The 27200-nt window shown below is 52.4% G+C and overlaps 9 protein-coding genes across 9 annotated transcripts; 5 read left to right on the top strand and 4 right to left on the bottom strand.

Moving 5' to 3' along the window:
* Positions 1–4706: 4706 nt before the first annotated feature.
* BO82DRAFT_352060 (class I SAM-dependent methyltransferase) lies at positions 4707–6627 on the top strand. Its single transcript, XM_025634587.1, has one exon. The coding sequence runs from the start codon at positions 5050–5052 to the stop codon at positions 6247–6249; it is 1200 nt and encodes a 399-aa protein (XP_025494704.1). The 5' UTR covers positions 4707–5049; the 3' UTR covers positions 6250–6627.
* Positions 6356–7220, bottom strand: BO82DRAFT_19098 (electron transfer flavoprotein regulatory factor 1). The gene is made up of 4 exons (XM_025630519.1): positions 7076–7220; positions 6833–6976; positions 6738–6750; positions 6356–6513 (listed from the first exon to the last, which is right to left on the bottom strand). Exons 1-4 carry the CDS (start codon positions 7119–7121, stop codon positions 6462–6464), a joined length of 255 nt encoding a protein of 84 aa, XP_025494703.1. The 5' UTR covers positions 7122–7220; the 3' UTR covers positions 6356–6461.
* A 625-nt stretch (positions 7221–7845) lies between these two features.
* BO82DRAFT_277397 (thioesterase family protein) lies at positions 7846–9020 on the top strand (the record flags this gene model as incomplete). The annotated part of the gene is made up of 4 exons (XM_025631187.1): positions 7846–8199; positions 8283–8286; positions 8425–8594; positions 8664–9020. The coding sequence occupies 4 exons, from the start codon at positions 7846–7848 to the stop codon at positions 9018–9020; spliced, it is 885 nt and encodes a 294-aa protein (XP_025494702.1).
* Positions 9021–13714: 4694 nt separating this feature from the next.
* BO82DRAFT_430189 (putative ubiquitination network signaling protein) lies at positions 13715–17651 on the top strand. Its single transcript, XM_025640600.1, has 2 exons — positions 13715–15947; positions 16002–17651. Exons 1-2 carry the CDS (start codon positions 14201–14203, stop codon positions 17315–17317), a joined length of 3063 nt encoding a protein of 1020 aa, XP_025494701.1. The 5' UTR covers positions 13715–14200; the 3' UTR covers positions 17318–17651.
* Positions 17652–17826: 175 nt separating this feature from the next.
* Positions 17827–18616, bottom strand: BO82DRAFT_352056 (uncharacterized protein; the record flags this gene model as incomplete). Its single annotated transcript, XM_025634586.1, has 1 exon — positions 17827–18616. A coding segment is annotated over one exon (620 nt), but the record flags the coding sequence as incomplete, so codon positions are not given.
* A 915-nt stretch (positions 18617–19531) lies between these two features.
* On the top strand, positions 19532–20371 carry BO82DRAFT_352055 (mitochondrial 54S ribosomal protein bL31m). The gene has a single exon (XM_025634585.1). The coding sequence runs from the start codon at positions 19599–19601 to the stop codon at positions 20091–20093; it is 495 nt and encodes a 164-aa protein (XP_025494699.1). The 5' UTR covers positions 19532–19598; the 3' UTR covers positions 20094–20371.
* Positions 20372–20629: 258 nt separating this feature from the next.
* On the bottom strand, positions 20630–22634 carry BO82DRAFT_277291 (sorting nexin 1; the record flags this gene model as incomplete). Its single annotated transcript, XM_025631182.1, has 6 exons — positions 20630–20773; positions 20818–21426; positions 21477–21857; positions 21930–22414; positions 22474–22533; positions 22601–22634. The coding sequence occupies 6 exons, from the start codon at positions 22632–22634 to the stop codon at positions 20630–20632; spliced, it is 1713 nt and encodes a 570-aa protein (XP_025494698.1).
* A 340-nt stretch (positions 22635–22974) lies between these two features.
* Positions 22975–24184, bottom strand: mde1 (methylthioribulose 1-phosphate dehydratase MDE1). The gene is made up of 3 exons (XM_025634584.1): positions 23864–24184; positions 23323–23798; positions 22975–23259 (listed from the first exon to the last, which is right to left on the bottom strand). The coding sequence occupies exons 1-3, from the start codon at positions 23996–23998 to the stop codon at positions 23148–23150; spliced, it is 723 nt and encodes a 240-aa protein (XP_025494697.1). The 5' UTR covers positions 23999–24184; the 3' UTR covers positions 22975–23147.
* A 767-nt stretch (positions 24185–24951) lies between these two features.
* On the top strand, positions 24952–26883 carry clxA (calnexin; the record flags this gene model as incomplete). The annotated part of the gene is made up of 5 exons (XM_025631190.1): positions 24952–25077; positions 25141–25423; positions 25487–25617; positions 25675–26328; positions 26389–26883. 5 exons carry the CDS (start codon positions 24952–24954, stop codon positions 26881–26883), a joined length of 1689 nt encoding a protein of 562 aa, XP_025494696.1.
* Positions 26884–27200: the final 317 nt, after the last annotated feature.

The raw sequence follows: 27200 nt of genomic DNA, 5'->3' as shown, positions 1-27200 counted from the left end.
GCGTGAGCAATCGAGGAAGCGATGATGTAGCAGAGACGCCAGCGACTCGAAGAGATAGATGGGAGACAGAGTCGCCTTGGGAGGCTCCGAAGTTGGTTTGCATTCGAAGGCGGGAGGTTGTCGGGGTCACGTGGTGTCACATCCAAGCGGGCGCAGTTCGCCGCCAATGGCAAAGCCAAGACCACCCTTTCTTTTCAGCTGATGAGTATATTGATTGATATTGATAGCCGATGGCTTTCGTCTCTTCAATTTATTCTCTCCTCTGTCTTCTCTTCCTGTTACAACAAAATCCCTTGTTTCCCGCGATCCAGGGTTGAAGAACTGTAGTAAGGTAGCCCAAGGTAGCCTCAGTAGCCTCAATTCACTCTCCCTTCAATCGATATTCAGGTAGTTTTGAACTATTACTCACCACTCTGGGAGCCCAGGGATCTACGGGGAAGGGAGGGGCTACTATTGACAACGGCAAGGGCCTAGTCACATAGTCACCTACAAGTACTAGTATTAATGCTCAGAGATGTAGGGAGTTCCTGTCATCCTTCTTGCCACATCTCCTATTTACATGTCTTTCTCCATTGTCCATCGACAATCGGGTTTTATTCAGACTGCGGGTTTATCCGTGCCGTCCCTCCACTCACAGTACTTTGTTGGTGACTTGAACAGCTCATCAACCTGCCTTCACACTATCTTATCTCGATTTAATATAAGGGAATGCTAGGACCTCTATGCCAATCTCGCTTGCTTCCCCGCAGAGTGAACAAACCCCCCCCCCCCCTTTGCCCCCTTGGTCAACCGGGATTTACAGAATGACAGTTTAAGCAATGCTAAGAGGCACCTGGAGTGGGGTAAGATCTGGCCATTTCCCGCAACACTGTAAAAAACGTCTCAAGATGTATGTCTAAGAGGTACTCTAGTGTGTACTGGACACGAAACAAAGTACTGAAATTGTCCGACCATCTTGTATAATAGTCAGTAGAGTTTACCCACACCTGAGCAACGGGACAAAGCGCACATATACCCAGAGATCACCAGCAATCGTCGCTGAAAAGCGCTCAGGGGGTGTGGGTTCATTCTCTTACTTTCTAGGACATTCTATTCAGACCAACAGTCGATCATCAGGTTGAACCTGCCAGGGTTGCTGCCCAGGGGCTTGAAGTTGACCATCTCGACATCTTCTATCTTCCCTGCTAGACAACGCTCCAGCCCATCAATCTTACCCCTTTATTGGGCTTACCCACTTTTTGGAAGGGTGGCAAAGCCGCAGCAGCGGAAGAACACAAAATGACACAATGGAGAGTGAGGGTAGAGCATATCAGATGATCAATGTCATGTCAAATTGTTTCTCTACTCACTTCACTTGGCCACTGCCACTAACTGATGGTTTCTACCGGCGGACTCAGCCAGGCTCAGCTAGAGTGCTCGAGTCAACATTCACAGTGAGCTTACTTGAGCTGTCAGAATTAGGTGGCACTTCGATCTCGATCTTGCTCAGAGGAGACTGTACACAGTTGAAGCTGAGCTGTTTACATTTCTTGCCAACTCGGCCCCTGTTACAACAGTCGATTCAGACTGTCTTGACATCGATTGAAGCCAGTCTCTAGCTTGAAACTGTATTAACTCAGTGTTTATGTCAACACTAAACAGTTTACTACTTCTTATGTCCCTATAGCTATATACGCCCTAAAAGTATACTCAACTCAGGACATTATCTGATAATTCGATTCTGGAAGATCAAGTCTGATAATTGAATTCCAATGATCTAATTCCGACAATTCAGTTTTGATAAGTCAAGTCTGCCAATTGGATAGCACAACTTCATGTTTTGTCTGCACTGAGATTTAAAAGGGTGGTTCATGAGGTCTATTTGAAGAAGCAACCGAAGCAGCTCGGGCGAGATCGCTGGAGTCAAGATCCAAGACCGAGGAGAGTTCCTCTATAGGACACCCTGAATGCGTTCAAGCTTTTTCTAGAGCCTCATTTGTATCCATCTACGATGGACCTGACAATCGGCCACTGTGAGTATACTGAGTATGATCCTAGACTAATTATAAGCCAGGCCCCCGTTCAGCTTACCTTGACATGCAAGACGTCAAGCTACACGACCAGGATCATACGGGATTGTCATTAGCAGCCTCATGCAAGACACAAAAGTACTCAACTATGAGCTGGGGCAAGCCATTTAAACACTACTAGGTAATAGGTACAAAACTCCCATTACTCAATTCTGCTCCACCCCCGCCGTCAAATAAGCAGCCACATATAATCCACGAAAGCACAGCCATAGCAGCAGTACTGCACACAGATGCACAGATATACACATGCAGAGACAATCTAAGCATTTTCAGCCTACCCCCACCACTTTTAAAATGCAAGGGGGGCGAAGAAGAAGACAACAGACAAGGCAGCAGGGCACAATCCAGGGTCAGCCTGCTCTGAAACAATTCCTCTCAACTAGTAGTTAAGTGACCGACCCTGAAGTCGGTACCCAGGCAGTGGTACCTCCCCGTCCCTCCCCGTCAGGGCAACAAGTGACCCGTGCCGGCACGTGTCAGTGGCCCCCATTCCTTGTCCTCGGGGGGCCGGCAATGCACATAGCCTAGGTGAACTTCGGTCTCTAGAACCACCCAGCCTGGCGGGGCGTTCGACCCAAGAGGTTTCAAGTGAGTAATGAAAATCCATCTTGACAATTGAGTCAGTCAACTCAGCATGGGAGATCATTTGCCCAGGCCACGATCTAGACTGCCACTTGCCTGCCCTTTGGAAGGCCGTCTTCCTTGATAGACGCAACTATGCGATCCCTCTCTCAAGGTCCTGGTCCTTGGGGATAAATGAAGCTCGGCATAAAGCCCATACCGATTGACATCGCCAACGATCGGACAAGCAGAACCATGGTGATGGGTCAACGCATCTCCCGCCGCCGTCCGCCGTGCCGCGGCGCCCATCGCCTCCCCGTCCCGGGGGAATTCTTCATTTCTCTTCATTTCGGGTTTTCATACAAGAAGATCCACACACAAGAACCCAGGGAAGGGGGAAACAACGGACGAGTCGGGTGTCATGATGTCAGACTTGCAGTGACATACACTATTTTTATGATTGATTATATTATTATCATCGTCGGTAAACTTGACAGCTGCCCCGATACCTCTTCTCTTTCTTTCCCTCGACGTGCAGATACTATACGCGGAGAGGGCGAAAGACACTGCCTCGTCCTCCTCCTACGGTCGGAGTATAGACACTCAGCCACGAGCTAGATACCCATGTCCAAGCAGCCACTTTTCTTGAAGTAACAATAGCAGTGAATTATATGGCAATGTAATAAGGTATTATGATCTATGATCCCGGGACAGGAATAAGATAGAAAAAGAAAAAGGTGAACGGGGGCCGGCACTTCGGCGGGAAGAAAAAAGAAAAAAGCAAAAATACGTCGCAGGGTAGGGGAGTTCGTCACGGAGGAACAACTCCGTGAGACATAGATCCAAACCACACTTCGAAAACCCCATTTAGACTTTCTGGACTTCTCTGTGTGCAGTGGTGCACCTGGGTGGGTGTGGTCATCGTGTTCGCTTCGAACCTTGGGTTTCTTCAACATTAATCCCCGGAAGTACCGGTCCCCAATTTCATGGGTTCCAAAGAGAAAAAAGAAGCGGCGCCCGCGTACACCGGCGTAGGGAGTTTGAATTAAACACGTATTAAGGACCCCGTGCCCGGAATTGGACATCCTCAAGTAAACTTCCAGTTAGTACTAGACTACCGTAACGTAGTAGACTAGCACGACTTCCCGAGACAACTTTGTCCGGGTAAGGAAATGGAGGGGGCTTCATCTTGAAAAACAAGGCCGAACACGAAAAAGCAAAAGGGCTCAATGCTTGTAGCGAGTCTTCCTGCATAGTACCTCTATCTTTGAGATTCTCACGGTTGAGTTCCGATCAGACGGATCAGATGCCCACTCTCTCGCGTTCTTGCATTGCATTCAGTCTATGCAGTGCATCGGGGTATGTCCTGATCTATCTATCGCGGGGAAAAGGTTCCGGGAGCTCGGATGCCGTGCTGCAAGTACAGTACAGTACATAATTGTATGGCAGTTCTGGATAGATATGCCTTGTGGACAAGTATAAGATCTGCTTGTTTAAATGTACAGTACTTTGTTCTCGTATCATCCTGGAGTTGGAAATATGATTTGATTCGGCTTCATTCGTGGACTGGCGGTAGGGCAAAGATGTGCCGCCGCCACCACCACTAACTAGTAACCATCGCTTGCTTCCCCAGGCTAGGTCTCCGAGGAGGCATTTCGGGGAGTATTCGGTGCTATACTTTAAACGCCGATTACAATATCTTCAAGAGCCGTTTCAACGGTGAGGGGGAAATAGATAGCTGCTCATTTTCAGTCTACGCTAACAGGCAAGTCAAGAGGGTCAAAGGAAAAAAGAAAAAAAAACAATTAAGGCCAGGCCGGGTCCATTCCAGAAACGTTGGCCTTCCGGGGCCACTCACTGCACCCAAGCCTGGAGTCGACGATAGTCAACTACGAAGTCACTAAAGTAAACTACTAAAATTGCGTCGCAACAAGTGGAGTGGCCCTAAGGGGTCATCGAGCCGGGGCGGTTCGATTTTCTTGTCACAATGTGGTTTTCTAATTTTTTTTTTCTTATTTGATTTGATTTGATTTGGTTTTTTGCCCCCCCTCCTTTAGGCCTGACTGTTTTCGTTTCTTTCTCTCGTTGTCCCCTCCTTTAATCGAACACCTTCTCCTTCCATGGGTCAGATTGACCTGGAACGGTGTCCGAGCTGCGTAACATTCATCATCACTCACTGCCCCCTCCCTCACCACCACTACCACCACCACATTTAATACTGTCAGCCTCGCTTGCTTCGGCCCTTCTCATACTCTATTTCTGTTGCCATCAACGTATCATGTCCCTCTCAATCGAACTCCTGCCCCGTTCGTGACCGATCTGCGCTGCCACTGTTTGTATGCGGAAGAATGCACATCGTTCGTTCTTAGCAGGTCCCCTCAATTGACGAGCATCCACCACTCCACCTTAACCCGCCGAAATGGATATCATGTCAAATGGACCGGCAGTCCTTGCGCCTGCCGCAGCTTCGGGCTCCGACCTTCATTCCACCGCCAGTTCGACCGGTATAACCCTGGCAGCGACGTCGACCTCCTCCCTCTCCTCCCTCAATGACTACTCCAACTTTCCCTTGATACGCCATGGCGATCGCACGTATCTCAGAGACCCCGACAACCAGTATCCTCTTCCCTGCGACCTTCCGGAGATACACCGCCAGACCTTGCGCTCGCTCATGCTCATGCGCGTTTTCGGGGGCCCGTTCTGCAACCCACATTTGGCCGACCGCGCCCCGAAGCGAGTCTTGGACCTCGCCTGTGGCTCAGGACTGTGGTCCAGCATGTGCCATGATTATTTCGCCCGTCGCGGCCACCGCACCGTGTCCTTCAACGGCATTGACATCGTCTCCGTCGCACCCGATCTGCGCAAAAAGGGTGTGAATTGGCAATTCAAGCGTCACGACCTACGCAAGCCCCGCCTGCCGTTTCCCGACGACTATTTCGATTTCGTCTTCATCAAGGATGCGGGTATGTGTCCTTCCAGTCCGGCCCAGCAAGCCTCGGGATTGAGCGAGCCGTTGCGCGTTCTCAAGTCCGGGGGGATCTTGGAAGTCTGGGATTCCGACTGGGTGTTCCGCTCTCTGCTGCCCAATCCCGCACCCGCTCGCAAACTGGCCTCGAGAGAACAAGAGACCGCCGATGCGACCGCGACGTACACCTTTTCGTCTGCCACGCCATTCACGCGCGCCCAGAACAAGTTTCTCCAAGACTACAATACCTGGCTTGAGAAGGCGTTCGATCAGCGGAAATTGACGGCTCTACCGTGCGCCACGATGGGCCTATCCTTCAATGCGGAGGTAGACGTCCTCGAGAAGGTTGACAGCCGTCGCATTGCCATTCCATTGGGCGAACTACGCTGGGAACGAGAGGGGTATGGAAAAGAATCGAGTGGTGGTACTCGAAGACAGTTGACGGCCGATCAGTTGTCTATCCGACGCACTGCGCTTCTGACGGTCATCCAAATGATAGAAGGCATGGAGCACATTCTTATGGAGGCCAGCGGGAAGAGTAAGGACGAATGGGATCGCTGGTGGGCAGCAATGATGACCGATTTGTTCCAGAAGGATGGCCTTGCGAACGGAGAGTGCTTGGAAGTAAGTGCTTGGTGGGGTCGAAAGATATAGGCGCCTTCGCCGGCGGCCAGGATCGTGAACTCAACGTTTGGTGTTCAGGCGAATGAGAGGAAAGGAAAAGGAAAAAAGGAACCGTGACCATTTCTCTTCTCATATTGGTGATACCCCCACGTTTCTCTCTTTGGTTTTTGGTTCAAATTGCCATAATATTCATTTCTGTATATTTTTTTGCTGCGACGTGTGTTGGCTGCGATGGTTGGGTGCTATTTGTTCTCATAGCGCTGTTTCAACGTGCGATACCGCTTGAGGTAGTAGCTGCGTGCTTCCATCAGTATCGCTGCTCACATTGCACTCATGTGTTTATAAGTTTATGACATAACGATATATTGAGACTGTACATCCATAGGAAATATCAAGAGACTATGATCAACCGCATCGGATTTGGGGGAGGGATAAGTGGATATGTAGCGTGGATCAGTGCTCGTCGGCGAGGTATCAAAGCAGACGGGAGCATTAAAGGCATGGGCAGTAGTACTTACAGAGCCTCGATTTCTAGACGGTTGAAAGATAGAAGGTTATTGATTGGTTCAATGAAGCTGCTGCAATTGCAAACAATTGAGGCGGGATAACGCACCCTTCTTGACGAACTCCGCTCGTGCTATACCTTTCCGAATCTGCTCTTCATTATCCAGATGTGCCTGACTGCTAAATGCCTTGTGTAGCCTGTTCCGGAAGTAGTCGTAGCCCAGAGGATAATTGCGGCCGAGGAAAAGGAGCTCTGCCAATCGAGCAGTCAACAGCCGCAGGCCTAGTTACGGTGCTAGGAATTGCAAAGCACAGCAGCCGAAACTCATGTCAGGGAGAAGATATCACCAACCTTTGTAGATATGAATAACTTGATAGCGGAGTTCGGAGCTAGTCATGATTAATTCATTCAGCGTGGGGATTGTTGACCAGTTGAAAAGTCTTCGGACAGGAAGATAGCGACGAGGAGATGAGGAAGATAGGAAGGTGACGATGGGTTGTTGCCGCTTGGTGGGAATGCATTTGTTTGCTTCCGCCGGAACTTTACCGGTGACGTCGTCACCCGGTCGGTTTGTATTTCTCGAGCCTACAATCAATCCTGCGGAAAGATGCAATCTATGATCTTTGTAGCTTGTGAAGGCCTTGTATAAGCTCATCAGACATCATAAATAAATGGTGGTCATGTATTACTAGTACTCTTAAGGTGGTAGCGTATACATAATTTAGCTCATATCATCCCAAACAACCCGGCTCTGCGATCTGAATATGACGCTGTATAAGATGCTGTACGCTGGACGGACACAGATTTCACCATATATATTAATGAATGTATACTATAGACTTTAGCCAGACGACCCTAGGGCCCCATATACCGATTCGATTGAATTAATTCTCAAAGTAAGCCTTTGTTGTTGTGGCCTCGACTGGCCTCGGCCCATCAAGGCCGCGGGGAGACGGAAGAGGAGTGAGTGGGGTTTGCCGAACAGCTCCCCGGCGGAGAACTAACCGACCAGCTGGAGAGGTGCTTCGAGACCTTCCAAGCAACAGCTCCATCTACGGTTCCTATCGATACTATAGTCACTGACTACACCCCTTATCACCACCATGGCACAGCTACAGAGTATGAGAAGGCAATGCCTTTCCCTACAATCTCGATCTTTCGCAACGCCTATCCGAACTCTCTCGGCCTCTCCTTCGCCGCAGAATGCCCCCTCGTCGACCGCGGGATCCCTTTCGGCAACAGGGCCCACCACACAGAAGCCACACGGCATTGATCCTCGATGGCTGACTATGACAAAGCGTAGACTCGGTCGCTGCATGATGTTCGGTCTTAGGCCGTCACAGATTCAAGAATCCGGCGAATTACTGCGACAGATCGCGCGGGATTGGCGGGAGCTCGTCGCGGGTAGCGAGGGCTATCTGACCGATGCACCCAGAAGAGGCTTGTTCAAGCAGGCTGTCGCATGGGGCGAGATGGTATGATGGCCACCTTTCGCATCCCGATGAAGCGTTTAGAAGCCGTGCTAACAGCGAGATGTCGCTGCGGCGCAATAGGACAGCATGGTAAGCCAACCCCTCTCACTGAATTGCTTCTATGTATAGCTTCTTAACCACCACGACAGGGTACATATATCTCTCTTACCTGAGATCCGACTTTGATCTCGACCTAAGTTCACCAAACAGTCTAACGAGGAACTCTAGGGCATGTCAACAACGTCACCTACGCCCGGTACGCAGAAACCGCGCGCGTATATTTCACCCGCAATTTCGCGATGCACATCGACCCGGCCCATAAAAAGGAATGGATGAACGTCGTCAGCTCCCGAGGGATCGGGTTGATCATGCGAAGCATCAAGATCGATTACAAATTCGTATGACCAAACCCCCCCACGCTGAAAACGATTTCACGTAACTGAGTGCCGAGGGGCGTGCATGCGCAGCCGATGACCTACCCCGACCAAGTAACGGTATATCACAAACTCGTCCACGACCCTGCGGCGGCCGACGCATCACCATATGCATTCCAGCTCCAGGCTATCGTTCTCTCGGAGGCGCGCTTCCGACCCGCCGCTCGCGTCCACGAGGACCTGGTCACATATGACTACAAGCAGGGCAAGAAGACCGCGCTCCCACCTTTCCTGTTTGAGCAGCTCAAGAAGACCTGGGAGCTTCAAGAGCAGGCAAAGGAATATTGGCGACAGCGCATTCTGGACATCGAAGCGCGGGTTCGGACGCTGGAGGTTGAGAGCTGGGATCGGGAAGATGCCGTTGAGGATACTGGATCTGCCAAGAAGTAAGAACTTCTCGCCTGCCAACTTGTGGCTTTGCGGACCAGACCGTGTGGTTTATTGAGTGGAACTGAGACATTGAAGATTTTTGGGACGGTGGGCTATCCAGTGACAGAAGGCGTGGCATTGATTGCCAACTCAAATGCCAGCCCGACATATACAGGTGAGCATAACTTTGTATAGAGCCGCTAAGCGAGCTATAGAAGAAATTGCACTGTCACATGTAGACATTGTTCAGACTCAACTAGCTCTGTGCCACCGGAGCTGTATTGTGTATATAGCACTAGTATGGTATCTTCCGAAACAGTCGCGATTTGCCGCAATGCTATGCCTGCCAGTATGATTTCAAGCTGATATGCTCTCATTGGGTGTGGCGGTGCTCCGCCCTAACCAGTCAGCAGGCTAGTAGTCCCTGATGCTCTGTCAAGTCTCGACACATGCTGGCCTGATCTCGTACTCGTATACACCATATATAATCAGTATCCACGCGAAAGCAATCTCTTTGGCCCCGACGAAGCCTCGAACCAAGCGCTTGTATGATGGCAATCTTCTTCTACAGATCATGCATACCCACGATTCCGTAATGCAAGTTTATGTTACTTCTGCTACCAATCGGTGTGAATTATGTTCAAAGGGAATCTCGGCAGAAAGCCGACGACGAAACCGTCCCGACTCCGCACATCAAATAGAACGAACCTTGAAGAGGGGGCAAGGTCGTCCGTAAGGGTCTGGAGCATTTATGATTGGTCCCTGTATTCTGTAAAGAATTTGTCCGAGAAAAGAGCTCTTTTTTTTCTGCTTGCATTTGGTAAGGTAGACTAGTTCGCATTTCCTCCCAGTGAGTCACTGACAGACAGCTTGATGGAAACCAGATCTCATTGACCAATGGGTGAATATTCATATCCTGGAGGGGAATGTCTCTCCTTCATCAGCCCATATCGATCCCATCACAGGAAAAACCCGGGATAAACCCTGTCAGCGGATTCGAAGCGACACGATGAGAGAAATTTCTCTCTGCGTATCTCTGCGTATTGCTTCAAGTCCCCCTAGCACTTCAGTTGATTGAGGGGAAAAGAGGAAGAGACAGGGAGGAGGGGCAAGTTGTGCCCGGCTGTAAATAGTGCGAGTTTGCAGACCAGGGTTTTGCCGTCTGGAAGTAGTAGCTGATCGCCGGCGCCCTTTTCCGCTGGAAGTTCTGGCGGTTTAGTTCTAGTTTCTCGAGCCACGCTAGTGTCTGTCTAAACTGCTACGTACGTGGCAAAATTTGGGACTCTGGGAGACAGAAAGGTCGAAGGCTCGAGATTTCCCTGGGTCCGGCCGCGGCGCCACATATCTAAGAGGGTGGTGGAAAGTGGAAAGTGCGGAAAAGTCTCCACTTCGCGTGGGCCTCTTTTTCTTTCGCCTGTGAAAGTGTGAACTGTGAAGAGGTCTCGCTCGCCGAAAATAGATTCGCCCGGACCGAGGCTGAGTTTTACTGTACGGTATCGATGAAGTATAGCGATCATGCCGGTCCCCGTCCGGACCGAGATGACCTTAGTTGCTGTTGTTCTGGCATATCAGCATCTGATACACGATGATGGATTTATATGGAGGGTAGGTGGAATTAGCCACGAGGGAACCGGAGGCTTGGTGCGAAGGTTTACCGTATCGTTATCTCCATCCGGGGAAGTCCTATGGTACTGTACTGTGCTGCGGGCTTCAGCTAGCGACGAGTATAGGGCGGCAGCATCTCCATCGTTTGCTGGGTTCTTGCGAGAGGAACGACTTTCATGCACATACTGTATCTAATCGACACCCCAGGTAGAAATGAATAATGTCTCGATGTGGTCCAGGAGGACGAATTCTAGACTCAACTGCCGCCTATGTACATGTACAGTACACTCCCCCTTGCATGTGGGAGATTTCCAGTATGCACTGGATGCAACTTGCAGGATGATGGCCGTATCATACGTACAGCAAGTTGGACTGGGGTACGTCTTCCATCTGGCAGGCAGGTGGTCAAGATGTTGAGCCGTACATAATCAAGCATGACCGGCGAAAATCTAACTGTAACTGATTGATATTGCGATGGTCTACTCTGTTCTCTGCTCAGATTCCATACACAATTTAGATTCCCCAGTATAATAGGCTCTATTCTGCCAGGCGGCCAATGAAGACTAATTACAGCTCTCGGATCGCCAGATTGGCTTCTTCACGCTTGGACCTTGGCCTTTATCGAATCGAATCGATAGCCTGGAAAGGACCTTATCTAATTATGAGTAGTATGAGTATGTTGGTCGCAATATCCCAATCCGACTTTACCCTTTCGAGGAGGATTTTCTCATAGCCTAGCACTCTTTTGATCCTTGCTTGGAGGAGGAAAACCGGGGACGATTAATAAGAGTCTTTCCTGCCTTGTGCTACATGAGTAGGTAGCCGGGGAAGGGAAACTCTAGATGATCGACCCACACCCTGCCTACTGCTAAACTACATTACCGGTTGACCTGCTCAGTGCAGCGGTTGAAGTTCCCTCTAGCAGGACCAACTGACAGCAACAGATACCGGGCACGAAGATACAGTATCTAGTCGACGAGCCAAGGATGACCAAGCCTATCCATCATCTGACAAGACTTGCGGGGTCGCATTCGACCGCTGGGCCAAGTCCAAAGTGAGCTGGACGCAATTTGCCCGTTCGGGGACATGGCCGGTCGATCCCCTTCGCAGGGATTGTATCTTCCCTGCCCCTGTCTCTAAACAAACCCATTTACCCTGGATTCCACATTTACCCTAGACAAGAGCATGAGCTTGCTGGCCCATTGGACAATGCAGATTGGACAGCGATGTCGCCTTTCGTTCCGACGGCCCTGAAGTGGGAGGTGCTGAAGAGACAGACCATGATGTTAGATGATGTTATCCGACAGGCGGTCGGTCGATGATAAAATACCGTAACTGCAGGTATGGTACCGGTTTCGTCAGACAGCTCTCTCTCTCCAAGGTATCGAGCCCTCCATACTTGACAGCTTTGGACAACCGCAGGCTACCTCAAGGATCGTACAATCAAACAGCTGCGACGACCTCGCAAGCATTCTTGACGTCCCCGAATAATCTCTCACTGCCTAGGCCTTCTGGATTCATAGGTGAACTTCCAAAGTATACTGTCATTACAAATACGGATGCACTGGTGGCGCGATCAAGCGAGTGTCAACTGACTTGTCACTGACCCTAGCCCGATAAGACCAGTGCTAGAACTTAAAGACGCTTATCTAGACTTGAAACATATAGTAAGGTCGTGTGTCTGGCGAAGATCTTCTTCCCTCGTATCCTCGGTTATGCGTTTGTTATCTGTTTGTCGACTGTAAGTTGACGGAATGACCAAATAATGCGAGGGGGAGAGTTTCAACTGCATGTAGCCCAACTGCGGCTTAGAATTGAGCGTCTGTTGTCATTACCTCGTACTCTTCGAGGATCACACAGCCCTTTCCCCCGTCTCCTCACAGAAAGAGCCTACGTGGGATGGGATCGCCAGATCGGCCAGCCTAGTTGTGCCCTAACGCTGGACCAAGCGCATCAACCCCGGTCATGTCAAAAGCCAAGAGCATAAGACACAACCAGTGGGCGAACGCGCGTGAAGGAGGGGTAAAGAGTGAGAAGGTGAGCAACAATGTCTTTCGCAGGCCTATAAAGATAGCTTGATTGCAACCAGGCCGGGGTGAACACGTAGGCTCACGAGCCTGTTTCGTCTTATGGTCGGTCCGTCCATAGAGGCTGAGTTTCAGACCCCGCTAATCATGTTGGCCGGGAGAAAACGAATTCTGATGTACTGTTCATGTGAGAGATACTGGGACGCTGCCAGTGATGCCATCATGGTGTTGTATTGTACTGTACTGTACTCATATGTTGGTGCAGTAGTGGGTAGAGGCAGCATGTATGTACAGTAGTTCAGCTAGGCGGGTGAGCGGCCCGTTGAAGATCGGGATTGAGCGTTTTTTGATTGTCCTTCAACCTGCCGGAGGGACTGACAGAAACTGTTTCGGATAGAAGCGATTTTGGTCTCAGCCTTGAGAACAGAGAGAGTCCGTTTGAATCGGTACCAGCTTGGATGGGGGGGAGGGGGGGGGACGCAATTGTGGCTGAAGAGCCAGGTGTCTAGTTTCTCCTGCATAGAGCCGTCAGACAACCAATTGCTTCGGGTGTCAATCTCTGGTATTGTGTCAGCGGGTATGTAACTATGTATAGATCTTTGTCCTTTTTGAAAGTGCTTCGAGATAGTAGAGGTGAAGAAGTACAAGAAGTACAAGCCACATAGCTTGTTGTCTGAGGTAGGTGAATTTAATAGTTGTTGGTGGTAGACCCAAGAAAGTCGACAGCTGAATGCCTCCGTCCTGCATCGGCCCATTCCCATCAGCCAACCGGAATCCGGCGCAGTGCGAGCCACGTACTGTAATGTCAGGTAACATGTGATTCTCGATACAACGGAGGGTTTTGATGCCTGAGGTGCTCCTGGTGTTTCTGCCTGAGACGACCCTTCTTTTTTTCTCGGCCCTCTGACGATCCGTTCCAAGCTTTTGCCTGGTCTTTTTCCCGCCGCTTCGTCTATCCAGAAACCCAAAAGTCTCTAACCAAACCTCAGTAACCTTCAATTTTCCTTTCCTCTCTCTCTCTCTTACTCTCACTCTCACTCTCAATTTCTTACCTTCTTCCACCTCTTTTCCCCCTCCACTTTACCCCCCCCCCGCGCCACCCTTTCCTCTCTCTCTCTCTGTCTGTCTCTGTCTCTTCTCTTCTCTTCCTTACTTGTTCTTCTTCTCCAAACCCACTTTCTCACTCATCCACCCCCCTCTACCCTCTACCCAATTCTGATCCAATCCCGTTTCTTCTTTCCTTTCCTTTCTCATCTTAGTTCTGGCTCCATCCCATTCCCGTCCACTTCCTCTCTTATCCTTTCCCTGTCATTCCTTTTTTTCCTTCCCGCACGCTTCTTTGTATTGAAACCCTTCTCTCCCTTTCTCTATCTCTTCATTCCCCTCCCCCGAAAGTCAAACATCATCTCTGCTCACCATCTCCCGCACTCCCGTTTCTTTTACCGAACTCCCCTCCCCTTCCCGGACCCTTTTCCGACGCTGTCTTCGTCTTCAATTCTCGCCTGGTCCAAGTCCTTGGCTCCCTCTTGCCAAGCTGACTCGGACCTAGGTACTTAGGCTCCCTTGTCCATGCCACGTTCATCGGCTACGGCTAGGAAGAGTCATAGCAATCGAAATGAGAACGGTCTTGTCGGTCCCGGAAAGAAAGTGAACAAGCAAAAGTCGAATGGAAATCTGAATGGGACCTCCGCCAGCGCCTCGAATCCGACTTCTGGCCCTTCCACTCAGGTCGACTGGCAACCGTCGCGCTCATCCAGCGACTCGGCTCTAACCTCAACCGCCGCATCGACAAGCAAGGTGAACGGAAACGCTGATTCTTCCAAGGCGGAGGGTAACGGACGAGGTCAACTGAATGGATACGCAAAAGGCAGCGCGGACATGTCATACGGTCAGACGAATGGTGCGGCGCCGCAGAATGGCGGACTCGCAGCCCAGGCGTCGCGTCGGACGGACAAGTCGGTGACCGGCACCAAAAGGTCGGCCTCCAGTGCTTCGATTAATCCACTCCAACTGGCGTCTACGATCCTCAAGTCTTGTCCGATGTACGACACGATCGCAATATTGATCTTTCTGCTTCAACTTCCGCCTATGGTTCTCACTCTGGTCCAATTCTTGTTCGCTTCTTTGACCTTCATGCCGCCCGGTGGCGCGTCTTCCGGCTCCCTGACCTCCAACTTCGACATCTTCCAGGGTCCCGCCGGAACACCATCGCTGGGTACAATGATTGCGATGGACGGGTTCTGCCTGTTGTTCTGGGGCCTCTTCATGTGGACCTGGGCGCAGAATTTCGCCTTAGATCTCGCTCACGTGCAAGTCGCCATCACCCTTGGCGGCGGAGGCTCTGGAAAAAATGGAGGGGTCAATGCGCTCTGTGTTGGCATCGTCCTCGTATTACATCTTATCCGCAGTAAAGGTATACAGGATTTTGTTATAGGTCATCTGCTCTCATCCAAAATCGTCAGCCCCGATCTTCTCTCGCAGTATTCCCACCTTATGCCCACCGAATTTCGACGCACCGAACCGCAAAGCTCTCCGAGCTGGATTCGAAGTCTACTTGCGGTGCATATATTGGCTCAAGCTGGTACTGCCATGGCGAGACGGTCGATGGCTAAGAATCGGTCCCCGGTCCCCCCTCGGAACGGCAAGCGCGTGGATACCGAAGCGTCCGCCGGCTCGCAAACACAAATCGATTCTGCATTCGAGTCTGGCGCCAGTGTCTCTTCCTATATCGGTGCCGATGGTCAGATTGTTACGCCCGCCACTCTTAAGGACGGTCGTGATAGACTGATTTCGGCCAAGAAACGCAGGAGGCAGGCGAACCAGGTTCGGAATCGTCAGCCTTTCTGGGCCGCACTCGCAAGCACGAAAGTGACGGTAATGAGGGAATATGAGCATTCTAGGGCTTTATCGAAAACCGGCAGAGGTCTCGCACTGACGGAGGAGGATTTACAAGGAGCGTCTCTGGATGACGGGCTTGTTTGGATAACCGAGATTGATAGCTCTACCATCAAATTTGCAGCGGGCGATCTTGCTTCGCCCGATGATCCTTCAGTTTCGGGAGCTTGCGAAGCGGGACGTCTTGGCGGGGAAGAAACGGAGCCATTCTACGTCTGTGTTAACGGTGCACTGTGGGCGACCGCAGTGATCAACAAAGTACAGGACTCGACTAAGGGCTCACACACGGTGCATTGGCGAGGCGAGATTTCGGGTCTCGCGCCGAACTGCGCCTACACCTGCTCCTTCATGCGGAGCGATACTGACGAGGAAATCTGTGTCATGAGCGTCAAGACCCCCGCCGCAAATGACGCAGAGCAAGGTAACACGAAGCCCTCTCTGCAATAGATTTCAATCTCACTAACGCCACTTATAGTATCTTCGGTATCAGTTCCTCCGCAGCCAACGTATCGTCCGTCTTCCCCGACTACGACACTCAAGAATTCCATTGTCAACGCCGAGGTCAAGCTGAATGAGAAACGCTCTCGGCTAAGAAAGGCCAAAAATGATCACAAGCTCGCAATCTCGAAAATTCGGAAAGAGTTGGAAAACTTCAATCACCGGCTTCAGAGCGGTACGGATGAAAACCGACAGAAGCAGCGCTCGCTACAGCTCGAAAGGAATATCAAGCAAACCGAGGAGGCCACCGCCGCACTCGAAAGCCAGTTGGACACCTTGCAGAACATCCCGGAGGAGGAACTCGAGGAATGGACAAGCCAGAAGGCCAAATTTGACCAAGAGTTGGAACAGCTCAACCTGGTCAAGGAGGAACTCGTTGCTGCTCGAACTGCAATCTCCCGTGAGGTGTCATCTTTGGAAAGTGAATTGAATTCCACTGTTCAGAGGAAAGAACGTCTTCAAGGCCGCCGGACTCGCGTCAACGAACAGTATGAGCGCATTGTCTCCGCTAACGCACAGGGTCTCAACGAGAGGGAGCGTCGTGCCGCGGAACAATTTGCGAGGGAACAGGATCAAGCCAAGCTGGAGGTCAGCTTCAACGAGCAATTTTCCAGCATCGGTCAGTCTGTGCAGGAGTATCAGTTGCGCACCAATCAACTCTGGCAGCAAGCTGCCGCTATTGAACAAGCCATTCAGCAGCAGCAACAGCAGCAGATGCTCCTGGATCCCGCCCCGCTCACGCCGGAAGGAAATCTGCCCGGCACGAACCCCCTCACCGATGCACCCAGTCTGTCCCTCGCCGCGTTGACGGCTGCTCCCACCACCCGATCAATCTTGGGACTGAGTTTTTCCGCCTTGAAATCCAGCCCTCTTCAGCAGACGTCGTCCCCTATCGGTGATTCCTTGTCTCACCCGGCCAGCCCGGTTCAGGCTCCCTCTTACCTTGCGCACTTCCCGACATCTCCGATCGGCCATAGCGCTACCTACTTCGATGCTGATTTCGCTACACGGGACCGCTCGTTCTCCAATCGATCTGCACGAAGCAGTCTGTATGGATCTGATTTTGTGGACACCCACAGCCGTCGACCTCCTTATCAGTTCGATTTGTCTGATTCGGTTGCAGACAAGCGGAGTATCTCTGGCTCAGATGGAAACGCTCAAAGTGCGGGTGTCCGACCCATTGCGAGCCCGTTTCAGCGGGCCGGCAGCCGGGGCAGTGGCAGTGGAAGCGGCGGTAGTGGCAGTAGTGGCAGCGGCAGTGGTAGTCCCAGCTCGACTGGCAAGGGCAACTAGGATCTTGAGATCAGGACTGGACGGGGGCTTCTCGCTCCGGGACACCCTTGCTCTCAAAACTCGTTGCGTTCCTTTCCGTGTTTGTTGATCTTCATACGTGATGCTCCAGGTTGTGTGGGTGATCGCATGTCTTCGGGTTTGGTGGACCGACAGGGTTGGTTGAGCCGGGAGCTGTGATGCTTGTTGATCTGATTCTTATCGCAAGCCTATGAACAAATAAAACCGTGTCATTGAGTAGAGTCTAAACTTCCTCCATTGCGATAAAAGAAGCTTGTTGCATGGAGTCTGCTTGTAGTAATCGTGGCTAAAGATCTATGAACTTGAAGAACTTGCGTTCTGTGCATCCGACTAATGCCGTAGATCATGTAGTGCAGTAATCAACGAGCCTGTCTAGCCGAGTAGCCAACTAGAGTGCATGCACCCTGAGCCAAAAACCATTCAACCTCTATGTCATCTGATATATATTTCCGTGACTCGAAAATCTCTATATAACCACCCCCCAATGAATCAATCAACAAGGGTATAGATAAGTACAGTACACTCCTACTCCCACTGCCACTCTATTCCAACTCCACACACAACCCGACTAGTCCCAAACCCCACGATCGCAAGCCCTATATCCAACAAGCCTGACATACAAATCCATGTCCCAACCAATACACCACGAAAGGATATGTCTTCAAATCTCCCTCCCCATTTCCCAAAACCGCGTATCCGCATACGTCAAACATAGATCCTTCGCGTCTTGCTGGACACGGTGGTCTATCGTCGTCGCATCTTTCTGTGGTGTAATCGCCCGCACCACCCTCGCCACCACAATCGTGTGATCCTGCACCTGAATCGACTGCGGCAGCAACCGACACTCGAACACAAAGGGAAAATCGTCCACCTCCTCCTTTCTCGGGTGTGCACTTCCGGTAGATGGGTGATTCCTGCGCCGTAATAACGGAAGAGGAGGGGGCTGTACGTATTCGGGTTTGGTGTTGGTGTGCCCCTCGCTTTCCAGCGCTAGAGGCGGCAGAGCCGCGAATTCATACCCGGCTGTCCCCGACCCGTCCTCGCCTCCGCCCTCGGTGGCAGTGGTGGTCCCGTCGGCACCCCAAGAAATCCCTAGGCGACGGTTGCCGCGCGAGAAGTCCCGGGCGAGGGCGGCGGTGCGCGCATGCGGGGCGAGGAGGTGCACGAGGAAGCGGCCGGAGGATTGGAGGGCGGTGAGGGTCTCGGAGGGGCGGCGCACGTTGAAGGAGATGATTGGGGTTGGGTGTAGGGTTACTGTGTTGAAAGAGGAGACGGTCATGCCGCGGAAGGGGGAGGGATGCGATGCTGATGCGGAGGTGTGGGCGTGGGCGTGCGGGTCGGTGGAGGTGATGATGGCGACGGGGTAGGGGACTTGGCGCATTAGGAGGCGGATTTGCGTGGAGAGGTCTTGTTGGTGGGTGGGTTGAGTGGGTGAGGGGGTTTGGGAGGGTTGGGCTTCTTCGGTTTGTTGTTCTTGTTGTTCTTGGTGGGTTGCGCGGGAGGTGGTGAGGGTTCGTTTGCTCGTGGTGATGATGTGGGACGTTGGGTTTGCGGAGGTGGTGGTGGTGGTGGTGGTGGTGGTGTCGGTGGTGGTGGTGGTGGTGGTGGTGGTGGGTGTAGTAGGGATTGCATATAGTCGTAATACAGGGGTGAGGACTGTAGGGAATGGGTTAGTGGAAATGCGATTGGGGCTGTTCAAGGGTGTTGGGGTGTACCTCTGAGCAAGCTGGAGCTTGCTGCAGTCCGGCCTGCTGCAAGCATGGGTCGAGAGTATGGAGGCATATTCGGGTGAATTGGTTGAATTAAAAGTCAGGGTTTCTAGCGATGACGGGAGAAATGAATAGTTTGAGGAGCTTTATACTCAAGTTTGTAGCAGTAAATCAAGAACAATGCGCGAATGATAGCCCCTCCAATATCATCCTGAATGTTTATGCAGTTATCCAAGGAAAGTTAGTTAGAATGACCTCCGGAGGTTCGCCGAAGCCGATTGTCAGGAAAGAAAAAAGGGCGCCCGGTGCAATCTGACCGCCTACCGGATCCGCGCGCATCCAAATTTCCCCAGCTCGGGAAAAAGAAGAAAGAGAGAAAAGCGAAGTCCGTTCCCGTCCCCGAATTGACCGCAATCCAAATCGCATTTCCACATATACCAACCTTACACATATCATCACTCCCTCTTCTCTCGCTTTCTTTCCCTCCAGGTCCAGGTTCAGGTCCCGAGACCAAGACCCCCCGAACTCCATCTCCAATCTCCCCATCAAGTAAAATGTCCTTCACCACCCCCCTCCGCCGCAGCACGGTCACGGCCACGACGGCCCGACTCCAACCCTCGACGACCTTCATCTGCTCGCAGTGCCGCCATGCCACGCTCCTGCGCCGCCCCAAGCGGCCCTACCAGTTCACGCAGCTGATCACCATGTCCGACGGCAGCACCTTCACGCACCGTACCTCCTCCCCGCTCCCCATCTACCGCTCCACCCGCGACACGCGCAACTCCGTCATGTGGAACCCCTCGTCCAGCCGGCTGGCCAGCCTGGAGAAGGACGAGGCCGGGCGCCTGGCCGCTTTCCGTGCCAAGTTCGGTCGCGGGTTCGACACCAACGCCGTCGCTGCGGTGAGCGAGGCCGACAAGAAGGCGGAGGCCGAGGCGGCTCAGGCGGCTCAGGCGGAGGCCGAGGAGGAGGACGACAACCTGTTGGATTTGATCAGCTCGTTCGGGCAGCAGGAGGCCGGTCCTTCGGAGAAGAAGAAGAAGTGGTGATTGTTTTTCGTCTTTGGTCGGTCGGTTGGTGAGGGAGTTCAAAGCAAAGCGAAACGAGACGGAGCGGCGAGGCGAGGCGAGGCGAGGGTGATTGTTGGCCTCTGGCCTGGTTTTCTTATTCTTCGCCTTCCATTTCGGTTTGTACTATGTGACGGATTGAAAGATGGGGGGTTTCTCTAGGATTGTTGTTGTGGGATCGCTTTTTCCCAAGGTTGTTTTTTATGTACAGTATACACACACATCGTCGCCATACCACGCACCCATTTGAATGGAGTTTTGTTTTCTCGTTTGTTTGCTTCAAATGTGGCAGTTGGATTAGACTACATGAGGTGGAAAACGTAAGGGCTTAAATGCGCTGCTAAACAGTTATCTGGGTTGCGTACTTGTCAAGGACTCGCCGGATACGAACAACTGTGCGCCGCACCAAGGGATTGCAAATGCGACACAAGGGAGTATAACGACAATGACATTTGGGGAGCCGTCAGCGAGTCGTGGCGGGTTATCTTATACAGAGGTGAGAAAGAACGGGATATCACTTAAGCCTCTTCCGCTGCTTCGGCTGGAGCTGTCTCCGGAACTGATTCGGCTGGAGCATCGCCTGCCCCGGGTGCACCATACAGCAAATTGCCCTCTTCTCCCGCGTCGAGCTGCATCAGGAAGGTTTCCCATAATTCGATCAACTGCATCGGTCAGTGTATGGTATTTTGAGGATTGAAGCTGAAACACATACCTCCTTCTGGGCTTCGACGGCGCTCTCCAAGAATGTCTCGACACCAGATTTGAAGTCCTCCACCTTCTCCTTCTCGAACCGCTGGAGTTCATTCCGCATCAACCGGCCCATATCCTCGAACAACAATCGTGCCTGGTGGGATTTCCGTTCAGCATCGGCCACGTCGGCATTGACTTGCGTGAGGCGATCCTGTTGAGTCTTTCCTTGCCTGAGCAGTTTCTCCTGGGTGTGCTTGCGTTTCTGCAATTCAGCCTCGGCCGCATGCCAGCTGTGGAATGCCTTTTGTCGTTGAGTGAACGCTGTCTTGACACTGCCAATCAGGCGCAGGTACTCGTCGATGGTGATTCCGAGGGTGAGAACATCCTGCTGTGCTTGACGCTCATACAACTCCTTGATGCGCAGCTGAAGGTCGGAAAGACCCTCCAAGGGGGCCGACAGTGCAGGAGAGAGCTCGACAGCAGCCAAGGCGTGAATTGATGCGGAGAAATCACCGGCTGCTTCGGCCAATCCCTTCCGCTGAGCCACCACGGAGTCGACAGACTTCAGCAACGCCTTCAGCTGATTCTCCAGGGCATCAAGATAGATCTTGCGGTCATGGAACCACTGCAGATGTGTCAGTCAAGAGTTCTATGTGGCCTTGAGATGCCGCTTACATCGTCATGTTCAACAAACTTCCCACCTCCACCAACATTAATCCCGAAAGAACTGAACATGCCCTTGCTTTGCCCGAGATCAGGTTCCCGGTTTTCCTTGTTTTTCACATCAAGGTTGAACGTGTCGCTCTCCAGGAAAATCTTCAGGTCACCGTCATGTTGAAGGATGGGATGCGTCGCAATCTTGTTCAACATGCGCTCCAGGGCAGCTCTTCGAGACTCGACGAAGTTCGTATCGAACCGACCCACTGCTTGCTTCTCCGGGGGCGGAGGAACAACGACACCAGGGTTGTTGTTGTGCATGGAGTTGTAGAGCCACAAGAAATCGCGGTATCGCCGGCTGACCGTGAATTCCGGTTGTCGGTAGGCTTTAGAGGTCGTCTGGAACCGAGCGTTAGCGTCCTCTCAACCAAAGTGACCGACTAGTTCGTAGCCCGACAGCGACATCCATACCTTCGTCCTGACTTGATACACGATATGACTGCTCGTGAGATCTCCAACTTTGTGCGGGTCGCCAACAGTAATGTCGAAGGTCGGATTTGCGGCCTTCTCGACGCTGATGCTGGGTTCGGACTGTCGCTTCGATCCCTCCGCGTCACTCGGGGGCTGGACCGGCGGAGGGCCTCGGAATCCCGCGCCATCCTCTTCAAGGTTGACAGACTCTCCCAGCGCCGCACTGCTGGACGCCTGCGATGCCGAGGAAGTCGGACGCACGCCGCGCGCGCCGAATGCCTCCTTTTGCGGTGGAGTCGGTGCCTGTTCGTTGGGGCTGCTCTCCGTGGCCTTGTCTCCAAGCGGGCCGAGGGGGTCGAAAGAATCGTCGACGGCTTCTAACTTGGTCGCCTGCGCATTGATCCGGCGGGTGCCTCTGAGGCCTCTTCGGACGGGAGAACGCGAAGCATTGTTGGAGCTAGCTGGCTGTGTCGGTTGGTCGGGAGCTGTGTCAATGCCGGTTAGATTGCACAGGCAGCAGTTAAGGAGATATGAGATGACGTACTTGTCTCTTGAGTGTCATTTTCGGGAGCGGTATGGGCGGGGGGCGACTGAGATGGGACGTCTGCATGCGGTGCATTAGAGGAGACACGATTGCGATTGTATCCGTGACTGCCTGATGTCTTGCTTACCGCCCCACGGGGAATCTCCTGCGTCGAGATCCATGAATTAGGATTGAAAAGGAATAGAGATGCGAGAATGATTCGAGTACGGAGTATGGAATTGGGGAAGTGGCGTCAAAATAGCAAGGAAGTCAAGTTTGGAGGGACGGAGGTGAAGGGGGAGGGGGTGAAGGAGGAACCGCGGGATGAAGGAGTGATTGGCGATGACGGGGAGCAATTCAGTCAGTCAGTCAGTCGACAGGGCGGGCCGCCTTGACGAGCCTGAGGATCCCGCGCCAACTCCGAATGGTTTAGGCTTCCCCCGCCAAGACTTCCCATCCAGCAAGCTGTTTACAGTACTATATAAGTATGACATGAAGTAGGTTTCATGTACGAAAGGATTGGCTGTGTCTACTCTGTACTACAAAAATATGCTGTGCGATTGGCATACACTCGTCATTGCATGAGAACTCGTGTGTGAATCCCTCCCTTCCATAATCAACTTTGACCACGCATTTATCCCATATATATAAACTCCGCTCCGTCATCATGGCTATGCTACTAACAAACGAGACTCCTATTTCACCCAGGGAAGACCAAGCTTGTGCATTTCCACAGCAAGCTGGAACAAATAGTCCAAGCTCTCACACTGAGTCTTCGCCTTGGCAACGGTGTCACCCCAGACGTAGCTAGACGCGCCGCAATTAGTCTCCAGTCAACCAAACATATGATACGCGAGCGCGATGACTTACATTCCGTGTCTACGGACAAGGACGGCATAGGTGTCCGGGTACGCATCCATCGCCTTCTCCAAGCTACCAGTCAGATCCTCCTCGAACGCCGTGTTGTCGATAATGGGGATGCGCAAGGTATCGAAGAAGCCCAGATAGCCCTTGCCCTTTCCAGCGGGAATACCCTTGATCTGCTCGATGTTGCTGATCTCAAAGCAGGCATCGGGGCCCCTCTCGCGCTCGACCAGAAGCGTCACCAGGACGGCCCACTGGGAGTGGGTGTGAATGCAGCATCCGGCGCCGCGTTCAAAGGCAGCCAAGAACAGAGGAGTGCAAGCGGAGGGGTTCAGGTTGAGAGGCTTGCGGATGTACTTGCGCTCAGACGGGGGGTACTTGGGCGTGGGGAACTGCAGGACGAAGATGTTCTCGGACTTCATCATCTCCTTCTGCACACCCGAGGGCGCAATGAAAATGTGTTCGCCCTGGCGGATGGAAGTCTAGACAGAACATTCCGAATTAGCACACGCATTTTGAATCATCGAGGATTGCGACAGCTCCGTACCCCACCACCAGTACCGGTAACCCAACCCCAGTTGTAAAATCGGCGACAGAGATCGGGAATCAGGTTAGCCGGGTGCTCCGGGTCGGAGGATTGGACCAGGTGGTCATTGTTCTGGTTCTCGTGTTCTTGGCACATAGTGATTATTGTTGGGATTGAGCCTCCGCAAATTGGCAGTGTAGATCTCGGTGGTCCGTGATGGCGGCTGGAAAATGATCGCAGCGCCTCTTTAGTCTGGTGTCCGTGAGTGACTGAGAGTTTTGAGACTTATATGCCCTTGCGACAATAGGTATGTCTCAAGTCACACAGCGACAAATGTTGTGGTGTGACAGGTAGAGAAGAGAGGAGGTCGAAAAAAAAGACGTTGGGCGGGGAGGGGAAGAGAAGCATCGGCCATTAATTTCAATTAAGGTAGCGGGGGGAGAAACACTTGCGCCATCGGCTGGTTGTCATCGGCGGACAGCCAGTACATGATGGATGATGGGTTGGATTGGAAGCCCCCAAAGCATATTTCCTGATCATGGTAAGGGCGCATTTGCTCTCGAGGGATAGGCTAAGAGCCATACCTGATCTATTTGCATCTTGCGAGCACGAACATCAAAAAGGTCATGCACCACAGCTGGGGTAGCACGAGCAGTGTTTCTTCGCAATTACCCCAGTGACAGTACCGAAACAGAGCAAATACGCGCTAAGACGGCGTAATTCTGTGGCAGGCTGGCTAAACCAAATCGGGCAGGCGGGACCTTACCCGCGGGCCCCAAAGAAGCAGCGGCCGCGGAAGAGAGAGGAAGAGGCCACCTGGAACTTCCCAGCTTCATGCAGCTTCTTATATAACCAACCTTCCAGCTGCTCCTCTCCCCTTCCATTTCCCCATTTTCCCCCATTCTTCTGTCTTTACATACCCTCCACCTCCCACCCTCCCCATCCCTGCTTGTCGCTCCCATTGTATCGCGATTTCCTTTGGGATCTTCTCCTACACTCATCCGGCCTATCGACGTTAATTCGCGGGTGCGCTCGTGTTTGTTTTCATCCTTCCCTACTCGAGACTCTCCCGGGTGTTCTAGTCTCCAGAGCGCCAATCCCCATTCACAATGCGTTTCAACGCTGCCTTGACTTCCGCCCTGGTTTCCTCGGCCTCCATCATGGGCATGGCTCATGCTGACGAGACCGAGAAGAAGCCCGAGACTACCTCCATTGCGGAGAAGCCTACTTTCACCGTATGCTGATCTCGTCCGGTTCTTTCTGACCACAGTTGCATAATGCTGACTCCGCACCAATAGCCTACCACGCTCAAAGCTCCTTTCTTGGAGCAGTTCACCGATGACTGGGACAGCCGGTGGACTCCTTCCCACGCCAAGAAGGATGACTCCAAGTCTGAGGAGGACTGGGCCTATGTTGGTGAATGGTCTGTCGAAGAGCCGACTGTGCTGAAGGGAATTGAGGGAGACAAGGGTCTTGTTGTTAAGAATGTTGCTGCCCACCACGCCATCTCCTCCAAGTTCCCCAAGAAGATCGACAACAAGGACAAGACCCTGGTTGTCCAGTATGAGGTCAAGCCGCAAAGTACGTCCTGTTCATCGCATATGGTATGACCAACTCGAAGGGTTGCTGACCATTCGCTTTTAGACTCCCTGGTTTGTGGTGGTGCCTACCTGAAGCTTCTCCAGGACAACAAGAAGCTCCAGTCCGAGGAGTTCTCCAACGCCTCTCCTTACGTTATCATGTTCGGTCCCGACAAGTGCGGTGCCACCAACAAGGTACGTTGGCCTTCTGTAAACAAACGGCGTGTATAGCAGCAACTAATTATCTTCCAGGTGCACTTCATCTTCCGTCACAAGAACCCCAAGACCGGCGAGTACGAGGAAAAGCACCTGAAGGCTCCTCCTGCCGCTCGTACCAACAAGGTCACCTCCTTGTACACTCTGATTGTCCGCCCCGATCAGACTTTCTCCATCCTGATTGACGGCGAGGAGGCCAAGAGCGGTAACTTGCTCGAGGACTTCAGCCCTGCTGTCAACCCCGAGAAGGAGATTGATGACCCCAAGGACAAGAAGCCCGCCGACTGGGTCGACGAGTCCAAGATCGCTGACCCCGAGGCCACCAAGCCCGAGGATTGGGATGAGGACGCTCCTTATGAGATTGTCGATGAGGATGCCGAGAAGCCCGAGGATTGGCTGGAGGATGAGCCCACCAGCATCCCTGATCCCGAGGCCGAGAAACCCGAGGACTGGGACGATGAGGAGGATGGCGACTGGGTTCCTCCCACTGTTCCCAACCCCAAGTGCCAGGAGGCTGCTGGCTGTGGTCCCTGGACTGCTCCCCTGATCAAGAACCCCGCCTACAAGGGCAAGTGGACTGCTCCCCTGGTCGACAACCCCGCCTACAAGGGTCCCTGGGCCCCCCGCAAGATTGCCAACCCCGCCTACTTCGAGGATAAGACTCCTTCCAACTTCGAGCCCATGGGCGCTGTGAGTTATCCCCAATCACCTCGGCTGTTGCGTGAACAGCCTGACTAATTCGTGAGACAGATTGGTTTCGAGATCTGGACTATGCAGAATGACATTCTCTTCGACAACATCTACATTGGTCACTCCGAAGAAGATGCTGAGCAGCTCCGCAAGGAGACTTTTGACATTAAGCACCCCATCGAATTGGCTGAGGAGGAGGCCAACAAGCCCAAGCCGGAGGAGCAGGTTGCCGAGCCCAGCGTCAGCTTCAAGGAGAACCCTGTGGCCCACGTCCGCGAGAAGGTTGATCGTTTCGTTGGCCTGGCCAAGCAGGACCCCATCGCTGCTGTGAAGCAGGTTCCTGACGTTGCTGGTGGTCTCGCCGCCGTGCTTGTCACCATGGTGCTCCTGATTGTGGGTGCTGTCGGTGCTAGCAGCCCGGCTCCCGCTCCGGTCAAGAAGGGCAAGGAGGCTGCCAGCGCTGCCAAGGAGAAGGCTGCAGAGGCTGTTAGCTCTGCTACCAACACTGGCAAGGGCGGCGCCACCAAGCGCCAGACTCGCTCCTCTGCCGAGTAAACGGGCCTGCCTTGTTGACTCTGGGGAGAGATTAGAGATGACGCGGCCCAAAAGTGAGCATTCTGTGGGGAGGAACAGCTTCCGACCCAATATTTTGTTTTCTCTCGATTTCCATATTATACCTACCTGTTGCAGCGTTCAATCCACGATTTGTTCTTTTATTCCAAATATGTTGGTTGGCCACAGCCAGAAGAAAGGCTGTTGCTGCTCCCGCCTGTGATGCGATATGAACGCCACACTTGAGAGACCTGCCTCGAATTGTTTTGAGACCTGTAAAGTAATTGACGAGTACCTGCTGGAAGAACTTCAATCATATG

The sequence above is a fragment of the Aspergillus uvarum genome (assembly GCF_003184745.1).
Source record: "Aspergillus uvarum CBS 121591 unplaced genomic scaffold BO82scaffold_11, whole genome shotgun sequence".
Classification (NCBI taxonomy): Eukaryota; Fungi; Ascomycota; class Eurotiomycetes; order Eurotiales; family Aspergillaceae; genus Aspergillus; species Aspergillus uvarum.
This window is presented reverse-complemented; position numbering and strand designations above follow the sequence as displayed.